At 43.1% G+C, this 19,347-nt stretch overlaps 1 protein-coding gene across 5 annotated transcripts in view; it reads left to right on the top strand.

Moving 5' to 3' along the window:
* Nucleotides 1-19,347, top strand: part of ST3GAL6 (ST3 beta-galactoside alpha-2,3-sialyltransferase 6) — a 111,653-nt gene that overhangs the window by 65,529 nt on the left and 26,777 nt on the right. For 3 of the 5 annotated variants that reach the window (XM_075263631.1, XM_075263628.1, XM_075263629.1), the window contains 3 exons: nt 260-359; nt 4,166-4,240; nt 13,438-13,503. In XM_075263631.1, the coding sequence (XP_075119732.1) occupies nt 260-359; nt 4,166-4,240; nt 13,438-13,503 (241 nt within the window). The remainder of the gene's footprint in view (nt 1-259; nt 360-4,165; nt 4,241-13,437; nt 13,504-19,347) is intronic. The other 2 variants (XM_075263632.1, XM_075263630.1) reach the window with 1 other exon arrangement.

The following is a 19,347-nucleotide window of genomic DNA, read 5'->3' as shown; positions in this document are numbered from 1 at the left end:
TTACGTGAGCGGGAATAAACTGCTCACGGAAAAAAGGACACTAGCGGTCTCTATAGACCTCTATAGTGAGGGGGCAGATTTTGAGGTGGATTCGACGTCAAAATCCACCCCCTATTGCCCCATGTGAACGAACCCTAAGAGTGAAGCGGAGCCACATCCTACCGCGCAGCATGGCTATGATGTACTTTACATTTCAGACATGTTTTTTGTATGTTCTATTATCTAACAGTCGCTCTTGTTTTTCTATTTTGTGTTTTAGGTTTTTTAGTCATGAGAAAGTTCTTGCTTGTTGGAATAGTATTTGCGGCTTTGCTCCATTTCATGCTACATATATTCGTCCAAAAGAAAACCATCTCAACGTAAGCGCTTTTTTTGTTATTAATTCTTTTTCAGGGTTAAATGTAACGTGTAATCTATTCAATACAGAAATGTATGTGTACAGAAAACCACGTACTGTATGTATAGTTTGTCTTCTCTTTATTCTTCAGGATAAGGTTTCTTTTTTAGGGACTGCAGGGAATCTGTAACCAGATAGGTAAGCGTCACCTCAATCATAGTTGTTCATAGGCAAATGAGCTCTTTGGAAAAATTAGGACGTTTTCGTTCCTCTTTGGAGCATCAGTACCGCCCTCGTTTCTCCAAAGAACTCATTTGTATATTGACAAAAAAAAGCGCAATCTATCGGCAACAGAGGAACCAATTCACAAGGGGAAGAACAGTTTGTCAGTAGACTGTCACCTTATCTATAAGTAGGGCTGAGTTGATGGGCTGGGTTCTCTCTTTAAAGGGGCTCTGTCAGCAAAATTTAGCTGTATGAGCCCCACATATGCGTGAATAGCCTTTAAAAAGGCAATTCAGGCACCGCTAATCTTATTTTAAACCCCCGTCCCGTTTTAAAATAAAACTTTAAAAACATATATGTAAATCATACCTTTGCATGCACGGGAGGCGGTCGTGCACGATCCGACATCATCTTCTGGCACGCCTACCTCTTCTTTCTTCTTCTTTCGGCGACACCCTCCGGTCCTGGCTCTTCCTGGCTTCATCTTTATTTTCTTATGGCGGTTCAAATCTGATTGGTTGAAATCCTGCGCATGCGCAGTAGCGCTCCCTCCGGAGCTACTGCACATACTCTCGCGCCATTTTTCTCAATGGCAGCGCTGCCGGAGTGTGCGCAGTAGCTCCAGAGGGAGCGCTACTGCGCACGCGTCAAATTTCAACCAATCGTATTTGAACCGCCGGAAGAAAATGAAGATTAAGCTGGGGAAGAGCCAGGACCGGAAGGCGTCGCCGAAAGAAGAAGAAAGAAGAGGTAGACGTGCCAGAAGATGACGTTGGTGCACCTTCAGGTATGATTTACATATGTTTTTATAGTTTTATTTTAAAACGGGACGGGGGTTTAAAATAAGATTAGCGGTGCCTGAATAGCCTTTTTATAGGCTATTCAGGCATATGTGGGGCTCATACAGCAACATTTTGCTGATAGAGCCTCTTTAAAGGGGTTGTCCAGCCACCAAAACTATGATATAAACTAACAAATGATACTCGGCCTACTGAATCTGATCCCTGTCGTGTCATTTCCTGTTATTGTCTCGAGACAGGACCAGGAAGTAGAGACCAGCAGGGATCCCGATTATCATCAGAATGGGAGCAGAGATCAGTGGATAGTGTTTTTTGTTTTTTTTTCTTCTCCTTGTTGTTTTTATCCCATTGTATCCCTCTACTGGACAATCCCTTTACAGTAGCAACTTCAGAAAGTGACCTTACACCCCCCTAGTCACTGTCATGGAACACTTGAGATGTAGAGGTTTGTTTAAGCCTCCTTGTGATACAGCCTAGGATTTCTGGAAGGTCTCCATTCTTGGGTTAAAGGCTTTGTGGAATGTATAATAACATGCATTACTTCTCTCTAAGTTCGCTGCGTCATCTCTCTGCATTTGGTTACGGCTTTCTGACTTACTGTTTGTACCTTCTGTAATCCAAAAATGAAGAGGAACAGATTCCAAGTAATGAGTGGATGTTATGTTTCCTTTACAGAGTACGTTAAATTCTCAGTACGTTGTGTCAGCGGGAAGTGCATTTTCATTTCTTAAAATTGTGTTAAATGTTTTTTATGACCTGTGGTTATTGTGTCTATGTTTATGTGCTATGGTTTATGGAACGGCTTGCGGATTGTACTATACTGCTTAAGTATGTCCTTGCTGTATTAAATGAATCTTAAATACTTAAAAAAATATTTTTTTTGTGAGCTATAAAGTTGCTAAATAGAACACTTGGTACTTCTCTGACCTTCACAAATACTCTAGTTACCTATTGTGTTTTCCATTTGTACAAATGAGAAGTTTATGGAAGAGTGGATTGATGCTGATACCAAGAGGAAGACCTCCGTGTATCATGGGAGAAAATGGAAACTGAGACATGGCGGCTAAATACTGCAACCCTGTCAAACATTAACATTTGCTTTAGGCTATAGTCACACCTGCATCAGAGTTTCCATTCTTCTGGTCCATTAAGGAACCTGAAGAACAGAAAAATTGTCTAAGGACAGACAGCAGTGGATCCCAAGGGCCCCCATTGACTATACTGGAGTCTGTCAGGCGTCCATTATTTTTATAACCGATATCATTGGTTGAAAAAGTCAGTTTTGGACTTTAGTCTCAGAACTCTGCATTGGAGACAACCACACAGATGTGAATGTGGCTGTTATGGGGTCAAGAAGATCCACTTTTGACTCCGTAGGCTGGGTTCACACGGGGTTTTTGGGCCGGAACCTGAGGCATCCAGTCATGCACTCTGCTCCGGATTAGGCCCAAACGAATGGGCCTAGTCGGGAGGAAGGAGTGTCTTTAGGTAGAATCATGAGGCAACTCCGCCTGAAGAATGAGCATGTCCGTTCCCGGAAAAAAGAACTGACTGGCTCCCACTGATTTCAGTCAATGGGAGCCGTCTTTTTGGTCAGGACTTTGAGGTGGCTACGGCCTCAAAATCCTGACCAAAATACCCAGTGTGAACTCAGCCTTAAAGGGGTTTACCAGCTTACACATTTTGATGACCTATCAATCACGTCCCCAGTAGTCAACAGAGGCAAAAGGGAATAGAAGGTTTGCTGCAGTAACCTGGCCCGGACACTAGACAGAGAACCAAGATTTGGGAACAGCCGATCATCAATAGCTGTAACCTCTAAATACCCATTTAAATCCTTTAAGGCATATACATGGAATGGTGGTCATTTGGGGGAAATATCGAGTTCCCCCCTTCCCTTCCCCCACAGGAGGAATAACTTGCAGGTTTTCTGTCTGGATCTGTTGTGTATTACAGTACAAGCAAAGGGAATGAGAATTTTCTAAATCTCATCCATATGTGGCAGTAACTAATCTGCCATGGAAAATTTTGGTAAAAATTTGAAATCCAATGAAATGTAAATTTATGCTGCGGATGTTTATTGCCGTTTTAGACTTATAAGTAGAATTTCTGTAGATTTTTCAGAAGATTCTTGGGTGTTATTGGGCATTCCAATAAGTGTTTTGGCACCTTTGATGTTTACCCAGGCACGTTGGTTTGTCAAATATCTCCCTATTAGAGATGAGCGAACACTATACCAAACAGCCATTCCGAATAGCACGCTCCCATAGAAATGAATGGAAGCTTAACCCCCCGCGTGCCGGCTACGTCCATTCATTTCTATGGGAGTGTGCTAGTCGAAACGGCTGTTTGGTATAGTGTTCGCTCATCTCTACTCCTTATATCTCAGTTTCTTACAAGGCCTGAGCATAAAGTAGATGAAAGGTACGGAGAACGGAGCCAAAGTATTGAGTAGCAGTAGACAAGTGTTACTTTACCACAGTACATTCAATTCTCATAAAGTTGTGTCAACAGAAAGCGCCTTTTCATTTTTAAAATGTTGTTAAATGTTTATTACGTGTGGTTATTATGTCTTAGATTTATTGTATGTGCTTTCTTTATATGCTGGGGATTTGTATGCGATATCCTAAAGGGTACGGAGCAGCTTTGGCACCTTCCATGTCTCCGTCTCCTGTGACTTTCATCCCAGAAGTGTGATAATCCTTATATCTGTCATCATTATTTATTTGTGAACAAATATAACAGCAACTGTTTTTGCCTTTTGTCTAAATTCTGTTGCTTTATGAAATTTCTGTACGGGCAGGTCCATTGTGTCTCAACAAGAACTTCTCACCACACTCAAATCACCGACCGCAGACTCAGTGAGAAATTCATTAAGGTATATTCAATGAGACTCTTTCATCAAAATACTGTCATAATAATAAAAAAAATTCTTCTCTTCTTTTGTTATAATATTTACCTGTGCATTACTTTAGCATGTGTTTTTTTTTTTTTTTTTCTTTTTCATCCGTAGTTGTAGAGCACCTTTATTTTACTTTTGGGATTGGTCAGCCCATGATCCAGTATGACATTTTTTTGCTAGTTCATGCAAAACATTATTTAAAAAGCATGATACTGTGTCTAGATATTGCTGTTAGATACGTATTATAGCCCCCCCTGGTGTTTGTTTAATTCGCACTCAGAATGTCCTATTGTGTTCTGCTGGTGGTCACACATGCTCAGTAGCTCCTTCCCACCTCCAGTATCCTCTTGCACTTGAGCGTGGAGTGAAGCACCTTTTTCTCACCACCACTGCACATATTAGGTGGACATTTTAAAGGGATCCTATCTTTCAAACCCTTTTTTTTCCCTAACATGTCGGAATAGCCTTAAGAAAGGCTATTCGTCTCCTACCTTTCATTGTCTTCTCCGTGCCGCCATTCGCCTAAAATCCCAGTTTTTGTCGGTATGTAAATGAGTTCTCTCGCAGCATTGGGGGCGGGCCCCAGCGCTCAAACAGCACTGGAGGCGTCCCCAATGCTGCCAGAGAACTCTCCAGTGCCGCCTCCATCTTCTTCTGGAACGAGATCTTCACCGCGTCTTCTTCCGGCGGTGTCTTCTAACTTCTAGGCCTCGGGCCTAAGGAAAAGCCGACTGCGCATGCTCGCGGCCACAAGAAAAATGGCTGCTTACATAGTATTGTAAGCGGCCATTTTCTTGTGGCTGGCAGGCATGCGCAGTTGGCTTTGCCCGAGGCCTAGAAGTTAGAAGACATTGCCAGAAGAAGACGCGGTGAAGACCTTGTTCCAGAAGAAGATGGAGAGTTCTCTCGCAGCATTGGGGACACCCCCAGTGCTGTTTGAGCGCTGGGGACCACCCCCAGTGCTGCGAAAGAACTCATTTACATACCGACAAAAACCGGGATTTTAGGCTAATGGCAGTGCGGAGAAGACAACCAAAGGTAGCAGACGAATAGCCTTTCTTAAGGCTATTCCGACATGTTAGGGAAAAAAAAGGGTTTGAAAGATAGGATCCCTTTAAGCAGGGAATGGGACATAAAAAAGTACGTTGCAGCATTATTAGACAATGAAGATTTTTTTTTTAATTATTGTATTGTAATCATTTGTTGTTTAAGAGAACCTCTATAAACTGTCCCCGACAGCAATGGGAAGGTAAGTTCTTCATCCTGCACATGAAGGGGCCAGTTTATAGTGGAAAAACTGACAGGGTTCCTTTAAGCAACAAGTAGATTGTCTGGTTGGTAGGATATTAAAAAATATGGTCAAAATAACTTACAAGTACCGATCCCCTCACTGATCCCCTGCCATTACTGTTCCACTGCTTTTTGGGTCCCCAGCCTTATTTCACTTCCTGGTCCTTCACCACAGATAGTGACTTCTCCACCAGGCACTGACCAGATGGGCTACCACTATGGCTAGTGATTGACTGAGTGGTCACATTCTGTGTTGAGCGGAACCAGCGAGTGGAGATGGAAAGGACTGAACAGGTGCATTGGAGGTCGGTGAGGTTAAGAAAGTTATTCTGACCCTATTTTTCCAATAAAAATAAATAACCGGTTAACGTCTTTACAAATCCCATATGATTTCCTGTGTAAAAGCTCCTATGCAGATCTATATGTCTCTATGGTATCAGACTACAAACCCTCTATCATCTTTTTCTGTAGTCATACTCCCTTTATGTTTCCCATTTGTCATTAGCATAAATTGGGGACCTATGCGATTGATGGGACCACACAGAGTTTGATCATATTGGTTTACATTAGGACTGGAAACGCTCAACAGGCGGATATTTTTACCAATACAAAAAATTCTGGTTGTAAAGGTAGACGCATAACTTTGGCTACCTCTATAACTTCTGATTTACTAACAGACAGACATTTATCCTTTCCTGTTGAGTGTTTATTTAAATAAAAATTTGCATGGCTTTACTTTCAATTTTTTTTTTCCAGATTTTAAAGTTTTCAAATTTCCTTTTTTGTTTCCTTTAAATTTGCATCATTGCAGTAAACCACAATGCTGGTATCCCCTGTTTTTCTCTATTCTTTATCAGATTTACATGATAATTTTGATGATTTTGTCTCTATAAATGAATTGGACAGTAGACCATTGGCGTTGTTCTAGTACTGACGGTGGAAAGCTCATTCAGCTGCGCTGGTGTGACTAATGCAGACAGAACAGAATGAACATTCATAGAAATACATTTACGTTTCCCAACCTGCTGGGCAGAAATACATTTAAATCTAATGTTTGTTCTCAGCTGTATGTATTTGCTTTCTGGTCCATGGGCCTATTTAGTTACTGGTGATGACCCCTCCTCAGCATGGGCCCAACACCTTGACCATTGCATGGATTCAGGCCCTGTATGTAAGGCTCCATCTTCTGTGTAGCGGCTGTGCCATGCTCTACTCTTATTCACTTGAATGTAGACTAAGCTGCAATTCTTCGGCACGGCCGCTATACAGTGGACAAATTCTCCTATTTTAATCCTCTGTAGATCTCACAGAACTGGAAGCAGCTCAGAGCAAATGGTGCTGGATCTGGGTTTCGGACTCTCTCTAATTTGCTACTGTTGACTTATTATGCAGATAGTTACTCAGTATTAAATTGGTTGGGGATCAGAAAGCTCATCTCTGTGTCCTAAAATGTACCACCTCTACCCAGGTTCTGCACCCTGGATCGTACCTGTGAGTATCTTTGCTGACAGTCCTTGATGGTTGAGCCTTACAGAAACAGCATGGCTCTCTGAGTTACCCTATTTCCCATAACACCCGTAGAAGTGAATGGGAGTTATGGAAAAATTAGAGCTACGTGGGGTTAGGGGATATGCAAACTGTGTGCCTTAGAGAGCGACGCTGTTTCTGTAAAGCCCAACCATTAAGGACATTCTTAATTTCAATCAGTGATGTCGTGGTCACACGCCAGATCCTGCTGTTTCAAGGGAAAGCTAAGCTGCTGGCAAAAGCATCTGCTGCCCGCATGGCTCCATTAATTTCAGTGGGAGCGCCGGAGACTAGAGATGAGCGAACACTGTTCGGATCAGCCGTTCCGAACAGCACGCTCCCATAGAAATGAATAGAAGCACCTGGCACGTAAAATTTGCCGGTCGCCGTGCCAGGTGCTTCCATTCATTTCTATGCATGCGGAACGGCTGATCCGAACAGTGTTTGCTCATCTCTACCGGAGACAGCCAAGTGCTGGACTTTGGTCATCTCTGGGACTCCCATTGAAATGAGTGGAGCGCCGGGTGTGTTGCTGACCACCACTGCATTCAGATTGGAGGAGGAAGGTTCCCTGTTTTCCTGAACAGCGGGATCTGAGTGGTTGGACCCCCACTGATCTGCAAGTTATCCCCCTTAATGAACTAAATTACACATTTTACAAAATGGTAGACGCTTGTTCACATCTGCGTAATGATTTCAGTTCTATTTCATCATGGGAGAAGTGGTAGGAGTGTTGTATTGATTGGGGTATCTGCCATGTTTTCTTTACACAGAATTTTATGGGAATAGCTGAACATTGCTGCTCTGTGTTCTTCCCATAACTCCCATAGAGGACAATGAGTGCTGCTGCTGTGACGCGACGGTACTAGTATAGCTGAGCTCTGCTATGCTGTTTCCGTAGTTTCCATTCTCCTTTATATGAGTTACAGGAATAGTGCAGAGCAGCCCTGTTCGACACTGTGGTCAGGACGGGGAGCCATTACTCCCACCTCCTCATTGATTTGCAATTTCCTGAGATACGAATATCCCTTTAGGTTTACTGGTCCAAATAACTCTCATTGCAGTTTATTTAGCTGTTTTAAAGGGGTTATACCACAAAATGTATTATCCTCTATCCTATAGAGGGTAAATACCTGATTGGTGGAGGTCTGACTGCCAAGATCCTCGCCGATCCTTCCAAAGCCAGGTTGAATGTATGCGTGCCCCAGGGTGGATGGCTGAATTGGCGTACCCATTGACTTCACTGGGAGCGCTATACATCAATGGGGGTCAATGCACACAGAGTTTTTTGGTGAGGATTTTGACGCTGAATCAGTGTCAGAATCCGCCTCCAAAAAAACACCTTACCATAGAGTTCTATGTATTTCGCTAGCGTTTTTTCCCTGCTAGCAGATTTTTTCCGCTAGTGGAAAAAAAAGCGACATGACCTTTCTTCAGGCGGATTCCGCCTGAAAAAAACAACGTGAGTCAATGGGAGGCGTGACACTGTCTTTGACGCGGCTTATGAAAAAAACGCTTGCGGTTTTTCAAGGTCCATACACTGTGCTGGAGGAAAAAAAAAAAGCTAAAAACTCCTCAAAATCCGCTTCAAAAAACCATTTCCTAATTCCTGAAGCTGATTTTTGCCTCTCCAAAATCCTCACCAAAAAACTCCATGTGCATTGACCCTCAGGGTCCATTCACACGGAGGAATTTGGCGTGGATTCTGAAGCGAAACTCGAGTCAGAATCAACGCGTAAAAGAAGTAAAAGAAGTCTGTCATTGATTTCAATGGGTTCTGCGCAGAAAACAAATCCCATTGAAGTCAATGGGAGACTTCTTTTTGCGCGCGGACTCTGACACGAGTTTTGCATCAGAATCTGCACCAAATTCCTCCATGTGAATGCCCCCTTAGCTTGGCTGCTGTCAAAGGGTGGCAAATAACCCCTGTTCTCAAGAGCGATGGGAGTCAGGTGGGTGTCTGGGGATAAGCAAGATCCTGGAATTTGTGGGGACTCCTCCAGCTAAAGTAGGTTGTGAGGACCTAAAGAAACTACTCTATGGACATGGCTGGATTAATGTTTAAAAATGAGTAATGTTATATTTTAAAGGTGAGGCAAGGGAAAGTAGGTACAGGAGAATGGAATTAGGTTAAGGCTGAACTTTTATTGAACATAATAACAATAATAACAATACTGCATTGTATCAACCCCAGCTGAAAACAAGAGGGATCGGCTGAATCTTGTACTTGGGCTTCACTTCACACCTTCAATTGTGCCAAAGCCTCTACTGTGAGATAGCAGGTGTATGTGTTCTTGCCTGCCAACCACAATCCCTGTATTGAAATAATGTCTGTTTGTTAGGACAGCGATATGGCCCAATTCACAAGATTGCTGGTCAGCTGAGGAGTTATATTATCCACTTAGTCTAGAAAAAGCTGAGTAAAGTCAGGGAAATGCGTGTCAGGGGGTTTAGATGGGCAGGGTCCGAATTTCTGAGGGATAGAGTTCCATGCCACCAATTCCGGGATCCTAATAACATCACAATAACATAGAAGAACCCTCTGTATGCTGCTGACATGCGTCTGTGTACTCTTCTGTCATGCTCTGTCTGAAGTGATCCGACTGCTAGAGATATATATATATATATATATATATATATATATATATATATATATATATACATCTGCTCTGCGATGTCCTGGTAACACAGCAAGGTTGGGGGCGCCGGTCCATGCGGTCTCTTCTGGCATCCAATACAATGCTTAATACAGTAGTGAGCACTCGCTTCCAGGGTTCGCCTTTTGGGTCTGTTATGTTGGTTTGCTCTTTCCTCTATACACGTAAGGAGAGGCCCATAAGATCATGCTTGTACATATGCAGGCACGCCCTGGTCGTGAGCAGAGTGTACTCAGCAGCCATGCTATAATAGCACATATTATATCTGCTTGGTAAATGCACAGTCAGCAGTCTAAGCGGACAATATAACTCCATAGCTGAACAACATTCCTGTAAATTGGCCCCTATCACCATCCTAATAAATGGATCTTATAGCAGTACGGGGATTGTGGGTGACCGGAAAGAACACATACACCTGCAATTGAATGTGTGATTCAGCCAATTCTTCTTTTGTTTTCCAATGGGGTGATTCAAACAATAGGAGAAATCTACATACACCCCATTACATTAATTGCCAGCATCATCTTTGGAAAAAAAAAAAAATGCATATAATTGGTCATAAGATTTTCTGCAATACCAACTCATCAATCTTTATCCTACCTAAGGCTGCTTTCACACGGAGTAACGCGGCGCTCATTCTGACACGTAAACACGTGTCAGAGTGAGCGATGTAAAACAGAATCCCATACACATTGAAATCAATGGGTTAAAAAGCCTCCCATTGATTTCAATGTGTAGCACGCGTAAGACGGCACCCATTGAAGTCAATGGGATTCTGTTTCCCCTATCTCTATTGAGAGCACCTGTATACTTGGCAAGGCCCTGTGTATGGAGAAGTTAAAGGGGTTTTCCAAGCTAAAAAATATATAATGGCCTGTCCTAAGGCTAGATCACTAATATCAGATCTGTTTTCTGCTTATCTGTTTATGTATTGTAATTGTGCATTTATTTCTTCATCCACTTTGTACATATCCCCTCAGCACTACTGAATGGGAAATCCCTATATAAGTGATAGAATTGTGACAAACAACCTTCATTATGCTTCCATTGTTTTTTTTCTGGTGGTCACACAACTTACGTTAAACCATTTATTGAATGTTAAGCTTTGACTAGTATTTTGCTGTAAATTTGCAACAAAATCTTCATTTGATGCCTGGGGATTTTGCATGTTCCATTCTTTTGTATTGTATCTTTAAACCCCCATTAAAGGGACACTTTTTAATTTAATTTTTCTTTTGGCTCCTTATAGAAAGACCGTCCTCTTCTTAGTAATCTTTCCTTTACTGATCTTTTTTTTTCTAGCATAGGTTGCTGTGTAAACTGCCTACAGATACCATTAAAACCTAACATGTGACCCCATATCCCTCAGTCCTGCCTCATCTCTCCTGCTCCTCTGCCTCTCACATAATCTGCTCCCCATAGTCTCCACATGCTGTTCATAGTTCTGCCCACTCTCATGGTGAGTTCACATGGAGATTTTTGGTCAGGCCTCAAAATCCTGACCAAAAAGACAGCTCCCATTTGAAATCAATGGGAGCCACTCAGGAGTTTTTTCCAGGAGCCGTTTCTTCCGGCTCCTGGACAAAAGAAGCGACTTGCGCAAGGCAACTCGGCCTGAGGACACTCCCTCCTCCAGACTAGACCCATTCATTGGGCCTAATCCGGAGTGGAGTGCGTGGCTGGATGCCGGTGCAGTGCAGCGGCTTTCACTCACGGCTACCCGGTTTTTGGACCCTAACTTCAGGCGGTCTCCACCTCAGGTTCCGGTCCAAAAAACCCCGTGTGAACTTACCCTCACAGTCAGGTCATCGTGCTCCATGACTTTCCCTGTGTTATCAGCAGCAGTTGGGGAAGCTTCTAGGACCTTTGGTGTCATAATACCCATATTTACCAGGTCCTGAAAGGTCTACTTTAGTATTCATTCTGTAGTCTTCTGCAGAAACAGGGACTAGACATGGGTGCAAGTACTAGATATGGGTGACGGCAGCAGATTTTGAACCTACTTCAGTGAAATACTTGCGTAGCTTTAAAAAAAAACAAAAAAAAAACAAAACACTGGAGTGTCTCTTTAGCTAGAATGTGATGTAGCATTTGTACTGCAAATTCCCCATGTCTAAACATACCCCAGCAGGCCTCTTCCACCAAGAAGAATGCTTTGTGGTGAACATTGACATGAGTCAGCCATAGGTGATGCCTTGGTGAACTGTTCTGACTGCTGCATTGGGTTGTCTTGCCTGCACGGCCTAGATGACTGCAGTCTCCTGTTAATGGGATTGTAGAAAGTGTCTGCTTGGTATTGCAGCCTATACTATACTTGAAAGGCAAAGCATTGCTATAAGTTATTGTGTTTGTAGCAAAGAAAGAAATAAACAAGAACGTTGTATTTTCCTGAGTTTCTGTAATATGTGATACCAGACGACCTCTCACCGCCTCCATCAATAAGCGCTGCTCTGCTGTAGTTGGATTTTTTTCTCTAGCCCCCACCGCTCCTGAGCAATCAGTGCTGTCAGTTTCAGCACCTAGTTTTCTATGTAGAGTATCTGCTGCCAAGTGAGCGGTCTGGGGATGGGGCGGACAGTCAGGGACCGTCCACCTGACAGTAGAGAGCCTAATAATATATTGGGTCCTGTAATGTACAAATTGCTGTTCAGAAACCGCGATGGCTAGAGAAAAACTTCCGACTGTCCAATGTCTGACTCAGTGGAGCGACACCTATTAAAGAATGCAAAGAGTTAGATTGGTGGAGGTGGTGATAAGTCATCCTTAAAGGAATCACATTGTGTTCCCATCACACTTATGCCCTCTGTTTATTGTACATGTTGGAATATATAAATTTCACTTTATTTCTATGGGATTCTAATGTTTACCAGCCAGACAGAGGCCAAAAGGAGGTTTCTCATCTCATTCTGTCTAATATAACCCTGTAAACACATTTAGCATCTATATCAGGAGCTTTCCCACTGAAGACACTAAATGTACTACACAATTGTCACAGGGTAACAAGCAAATGATGTCTTATCTCAGCCTCGTCTTATTGCTGTGGAGGCGTTTTCAGGACAAGTTTTTGAGCCAACAGACCTCCTCAAAATCTTCCCCAAAACTTGCTTTATTATCATATCTGAACACATTTGTACTGCAGTGTTCCAGCAATGTATCTGCACGTGTAGCACTAGAACAGTATTACCCTATTTTGGGTTGTTGGGTGCAAAATTAAGGGTTCCTTTTTGGGTGATGGCAACTATGATATAAGAATGCAAAGTAAAAAGCAACAAATTCCAGGGCTCCCCCACAACTTATTTGGGAACTGTCTACTATGGGGGTTAACTTTACCAAATCCCCGCCCCTCTGTGGTCTTCAATGCCCCCTGGCCATTTTCCAGGAGCATTGGCAGCTATGACCTATATACAGTCTATGGTTGTACCAGTGTAGGGGTGACCTGTAATATAAAGGGGCCAGTACCAGGATAAATGATACATTATAATTTGGGGTCTGGTACAGATTTAGCATTGGGGCCTAGGATCTTCATGTTATGCCTCTAGGGTTCATTCTACAAAGCAAAGAAGCGGTCATTCCTTCTTGGTATTTTAATTTTTCTTAAGATTTATAAAACTTTTTGTTAGTCATGCTTAGAAACTGTTATAAACTTGTATATTAGTTTGGTGTTTTTTGGTGTTCAAAATGTTCTTTTTTTTTTTACAGGTTACCCACAGACACCATCAAAGAGTACAAGTCTTGTTACAATGAAAAGTTTCATCTCCTCTTGAAGTAAGTGATCCTGTAAAGATCTGTGCTTGTTTCTTGTGACTGGTCGGATGTTTGGATGCCATTTAAAATACTTTAACATCTATATAAATCATGTCACTTATTTCGTCCTAGAATTTATAAATGCCCAGCATGGTTGTGCTTGTGATTGTGACTCATTTCACTTTTGTGATGTTACCATAGATAAGTGCGGAGAAATATATAGGCCGAGTTCACATGAGATTCCGCGTGAACACATTCCATTATGGCTATCGGACGGGATGCCTGTTTTAAAATCCATTCATTTTAATGGGTTTTTAAAGGTGACCACTGGTGTCCATATGCGGCCTCTCCGCCTGGAAACAGTTTTTTTTTTTTTTTTTTTTTTTTTTGCAAGCACTCAAAGTCTTACATGCAGGACTTTGTGTCTTGATCATCCCTGCAATGCTGAAAGGTTCATCAGATTCATGACTAGACCTGTGCTCCATGATGAATCAGACTTATCCTCCACTGGGCCGTGTCTACGAGCAGAAATCTGCGCCAGCTCATAATTTGTATTACCGTATATACTCAAGTTTGTGCTGAAAAAGCTCCCATCGTCTTACACTCGAGTCAAGTAAAAATAAGAAAAAATTTTTTTTTTTTCCTCTGGGGGGGGGGGGGCTGTCTATGACCAGCCGCAATAGTAATGTATAGCATCTCCCATAAAATAGTGGGGAAAAAAAAGAAGCTTCAAACAAAATATAAAAAAATAAAGTAAATAAAAGTGTAAATCCCTCCTTTCCCTAGAATACATAGAAAAATAGAAAATGACTGTGAAACACAAACATATTAGGTATCCCTGTGTCTGACAGTGCCCGTTCTACGGAATATAGGGGATCTGCAGCGCTCCTGTTCTGTCAGGAAGGGGTTAATAGGAGGACTGCAGATACCCTATATTCAGCCAGGCTGAATTCCAAGTGGGGGGGGGGGGGAACTCAGTCCTCAAGCTCAGGGAAGGGGCAGACATACAACCAAAACACCCCCTCCCCTTCCCCAGCACCCAGCAACTACTGCACCCAAAAACTCCGGCCATTTTAATTTTTGAAAAATTACCAGTAGCTGCTGCATTCCCCCCTCCCCCCCTCGGCTTATCCTCGAGTCAATAAGTTTTCCCAGTTTTTTGTGGTAAAATTAGTGGCCTCGGCTTATATTCGGGTCGGCTTATACTCGAATATATACAGTATATTTTTATTAATCCATACTATAATAATATATTGCTTATTACCGATTCCCGGCACTGCTGCAGTTATTTTATTTTGCAGAATAGCATAACTGCTATCAAGTTACATCCGCAGCCATTGCAGTATTAGCTCAATTCCTGATAATCTGTGTTTTTTTGAGGAAATGGAATAACTGAATCAGCATTTCGGAATAGTGGTGAATGGCCGACGAGTGATTGAAAGGGTTGTTTACGACGAAGCTGAAAACCCCAGTTCTTTAGAAGGATTATTAGCTGGATGAGAAGTCGCTTTCTAAAATTACAATTAATATTTGAGTATTAGGAAATTGTTTACTTATGAGGTGTATTGCTGCCCACAACTATAAGCCGTGTTGACAAGTATTGCATTACAGGAGCCACATGGACACGAAGAACAAACTCCTATCCGATAGGAGAGTGCTCTAAAATGTTTGTGGTAGGCTGAGTTGAGCCATCACCTATTATCAATGGTGGATTCTTTGTTATTTTCTTTTAGCTTTATAATAGAAGGCTTTCCTTCTCATTGTCATCTTTTCTATGGCATCATTGTTCAGGCTACATTCACATTTGCACTGGGCACTCTGTAGTTCTGGTCCGTCAGGGGGATGCGAATGACTGAGAGCCGGACCGCTAAAACAGCAGTTACATGTGGACACCAGCGGACCCCCTTGACTATAATGGGGTCTGCTATTGTCTGCTGTTTTTATACTGAAACCAGCAGACAGAAAAGTCGTCTGTGCAGGACTTTTCTCTCTGGAGATTTTTGGCTGTTCCTGGCGCAGACGTTGCACTTAGCCTCAGCCTTGGAGCTTTTTACTGTTATTGCATATAGGATTTTTACTGTTTTCAGTTGAGCTACTGAAATGCAACTTGACCTGTATAAAGTAAGTCCCCATACGGTTATGTTGGTGAAAAAATTACATTTTACAACTTTAGTTATGCAGAGATGAAAATGCAAAAAAACTTGCTCAGAAAAGAGCTCAGCCTCCCTAACTCTATATACTATATATCCTATATATAGTCACCACTGAGGATAGATCAGCAGTATAAAATGCTTGGAAAACCCTTTGGGTATGTTGACACGGAAGAAAAGGTCGTGGAAACCTTTTCCCCCGTGTAAACATTCCGAGCCGCTCGCAGCATCAGCATTCCATCGCGGCATTCCGCTCCTGTGTAGGCCCAAATGAATGGGCCTACACTGGAGCGTTTTTCGAGCTGCAGACACCACGGCTGATTCAGATGCGGAATCCGTGGCAAAATAGGACATGTCGCTTCTTTTTTCTGCTACTAGTTAGTGGAAAAAAGAAGCGAGCGGCTCCATTGAAGTCAATGGAAGCCATTTTTGGCAGCGAATTTTGAGGCGGAGTCCATGTCAGAATCCGCTGCCAAAAAACTCTGTGAACTAGCCCTTTAAGTTTCAAACTGAGCTGCATCCTTAGGCAGGGTCACACTACCGTTGGATTACGTTGTGAAGGTGTTTGTTTAAAAAAAACCAAAAAAAAAAAAACCCAGACACCTGTCATGACACTAACTGATGTTAACATGCTTTCTGAGCAGATGCAGAAAAAAAAACGGACACAAAATAACAGTCAGTAACTGATGACTATCAGTTAGTGTCCGTTAGAAGTCCGTTGCCCATAGACTTCAATGTTAAAAAAATAACGGACAGAAAAGTACTGCATATAGGAATTTTTGTCCACTTGGGTGTAAATGGACACTAACGGACACAAGACAAAATCCCATTAAAATAAATGGAAATTTCAGACAGACCAGCTAGTGTACGTTGCTAAAATCTTGTACGGACAATAGCCATAGACACTGCTGACAGAATCCAACGGTAGTGTGAACGCCCCCTTAAAGGAAATGTGTTGCCAAAAAAAAGGCTTATTGTTAAAATATTTCTATGTTAAACATATTTTTTCAAAAATAAATTAATTTCTGACTTGCGGTTTCCTGGAGATGTCCTGGAGCAGACCCTTGTGACTTCTATGTTTTGTAGGTATACTGTGACCTCTGCAGAGGTGATTGTGTAGTGAGAGGGGTAGATAAGCTGTGAAAACTTCCAAATATAAGCTTAAAAAAGACAGGTCTATCCTGACCAACCTATACAGTGTTACAGTGTGTTTACCCTGCTGAAGACCGGTGTCCAGTGGGAAGTACAATCTGCTGAGGAGCACTTTATGGGGTCAATTTAAGTTGAGCTTGTCCATTACTTTCTGCCCATTAAAATAATTAAAGCCATGGGTAGTAAACTGCAGATGTCCAAAGTGCTCAGTGGGTGGTCCTGAGAAAGGTGTGTACCCCGGCTCCCCTCAGTAATCGCTGCCCACTTGATATTGGTTAAATGTGCCAGTGCTTTCCAATGGGACCTTCTCCTGCACCAAAATCTCGCTTATACACCTTGTGATCCTAGGCTGGTGCTGGGCAGAGCTGGAACCTTTAATAAAGATGAAGAAACAGGGGCTTAAAGTCTATAAGGTAAAAGGGATTGTTAGGAACTCATGCAACAAACAACTAAGGTCTAGAGCAACTTAGAATCCCCAAGCGCTGAGGCAAAACCAGTCCTGGGTGTGCTACACTCCCCTAATCGGAGCGGAACCAGGCCCCGGAGTTCTTCACCAGAGCTCCTTATAGTGGAATTGGACTTGGTACAATTCCAAGGCCCAGATCCGCAACTGCCCAGAGAGCGACACACACCCAGCGAACCCCAAGGAAGAGGACCCAGAAGTACCCAGACACTCACCTTGAAGTGAAGTCTGGAAGAGCAGGAAGGTTCATGAAAGCAGGTGTGTAGGAAGGTAATCCAAGGAAGACATGCAGAAGCCACAGAAGCAAGTTCGTAGTCAGGCAAGCCGAGTCGTTAACTGGAGGTCACTGGTAATAGAGAGAAGAGACAGCAGCAAAGTCAGGAGAGCCGGGTCATACACAGGAGGTCAGCAAGGTAGCCAAATCAGGATCCAAAAAGGGAGGTCAGGAGAAAGCCAAAAGGTCATACAGAGGAGGTCAGGAAGGTGCCAAATCGGGATCACGGAGAGAAGGTCTGTAAAGCAAGCTGAATCATACATGTGCAGAAGATACAAGAATAGCAGAGACAGGAGACAGGCAGGGAGGTTAAGTTAGGGAGCTGATGCTGCAATAAACGAATAACCAGCGGTGGTCCAGGAGCAGAATGAGACTGAAATAGCTTCAGGCCCGTCACTGATCCCCTGACCCCAGAAGTGCTGACTCACACGCTAGGGGAATTCGGATCTTCCGCAAACTCCAGCGGAGGTCTCCGGCCTACGCTGCTCTAGAACCAGCAGCCATCACGGCGCTGGACACGGAGCGGACCGGGAGCCTCCACACAGCACAGCGGAGGCCCCGGCCCCTCCTGACAGAGATAGAGACAGTAGGTGAGAGCAGAAACTGTGCAGATAGTGGTGACAGTGATGCTATTAGAAATTGTAGGCCTTCCTGAATAGATGAGTCTTCAAGGTCTTCTTGAAGCTTGAGATTGTGGGGTCAGTGTTGTGTCATGGTAGTGAGTCCAATGTATGGGGGATGCACGGGAGAAGTCTTGGAGACGTTTGCGTGGAGAGCGGATCATAGCGGAGTAGGATCGGAGGTTACGTATAGTGCTGTAATTGTTTGATAGCCATATAGGATCTGACTAACTCTATATAATTCACAGCTAGGATCCCCCGGTATATGGTCTAGTGCAGGACATGGCTGATGGAATTGACTACAAAGAGTTTCTAGGCTTTAGTTACTGCTCGTCCTATGTCTTTCCATTCTATAGCACACAATGCTGTGTCTTGTACCTGCTAGCCCTCCAGGACTCTCTGCCACCCCTGATGCACTTATCATACTAACGCTAGGTTCACACCTGCGTTCATGTCTCCGTTCTATGGTTTCCGTCTTCTGCATAGCAGAAGACGGAAACCATAGACCGGGTCCGGCCGTGAGCAGCGGTGAGCATTTTAGGCTCTCCGCCGCGAAACCGGATTTTTTAATCCGGACACAGAGTAGTGCATGTCCGACTCTGTGTCCGGATTATAAAACCCGGTTTCGCGGCGGAGAACGCAAAACGCTCACTGCCGCTCACGGCCGGACAGCTTTCTCACCCATTCAAATGAATGGGTGAGAAAGTCTCCTGCAGGTTTCCGTCTCCTGCTCTGTTTTATGCAGGAAACGGAAACCTGCAATAAGGACAGATGAACGCTGATGTGAACGAGCCCTTAGCTGTACAATTTGGCAGTGGGGTCTGCATTGTATATTGTGCTACTTGACCCTGTTGTTGTTAGCTGTGTGTTAAGTTCCAGATATAGTCATGAATGTTTTAATTTCCTGGTCCTCTGCCAGCTTCTGTTTTGTCTCTATCCATTACTATCGGCTTCGGCTTTACCTTTCCGGGTTTTTGATTGTCTTGTCTATAGTAAATGATCTCTTCAATAGCTGGGGTGAGGGTGCGGCACATGGAAATGCGTTAAATACAATCTAATTCTGCTTAACCTATTATACTTTATAAACAGACAGTAGATAGTATGACATGGCTTTGTTTTAGTTTGTTTCCGTTGCTTGAGAACAGATTATTTCCATATATTGCGGTTACAGACGGGTTATTTGGCCAATGCTTGTGTTACTGATAA

This window comes from Leptodactylus fuscus, chromosome 2 (genome assembly GCF_031893055.1).
Source record: "Leptodactylus fuscus isolate aLepFus1 chromosome 2, aLepFus1.hap2, whole genome shotgun sequence".
Taxonomy (NCBI): domain Eukaryota; kingdom Metazoa; phylum Chordata; class Amphibia; order Anura; family Leptodactylidae; genus Leptodactylus; species Leptodactylus fuscus.
The sequence above is the reverse complement of the archived record's forward strand: the minus strand, read 5'-3'. Positions and strand labels throughout refer to the sequence as shown.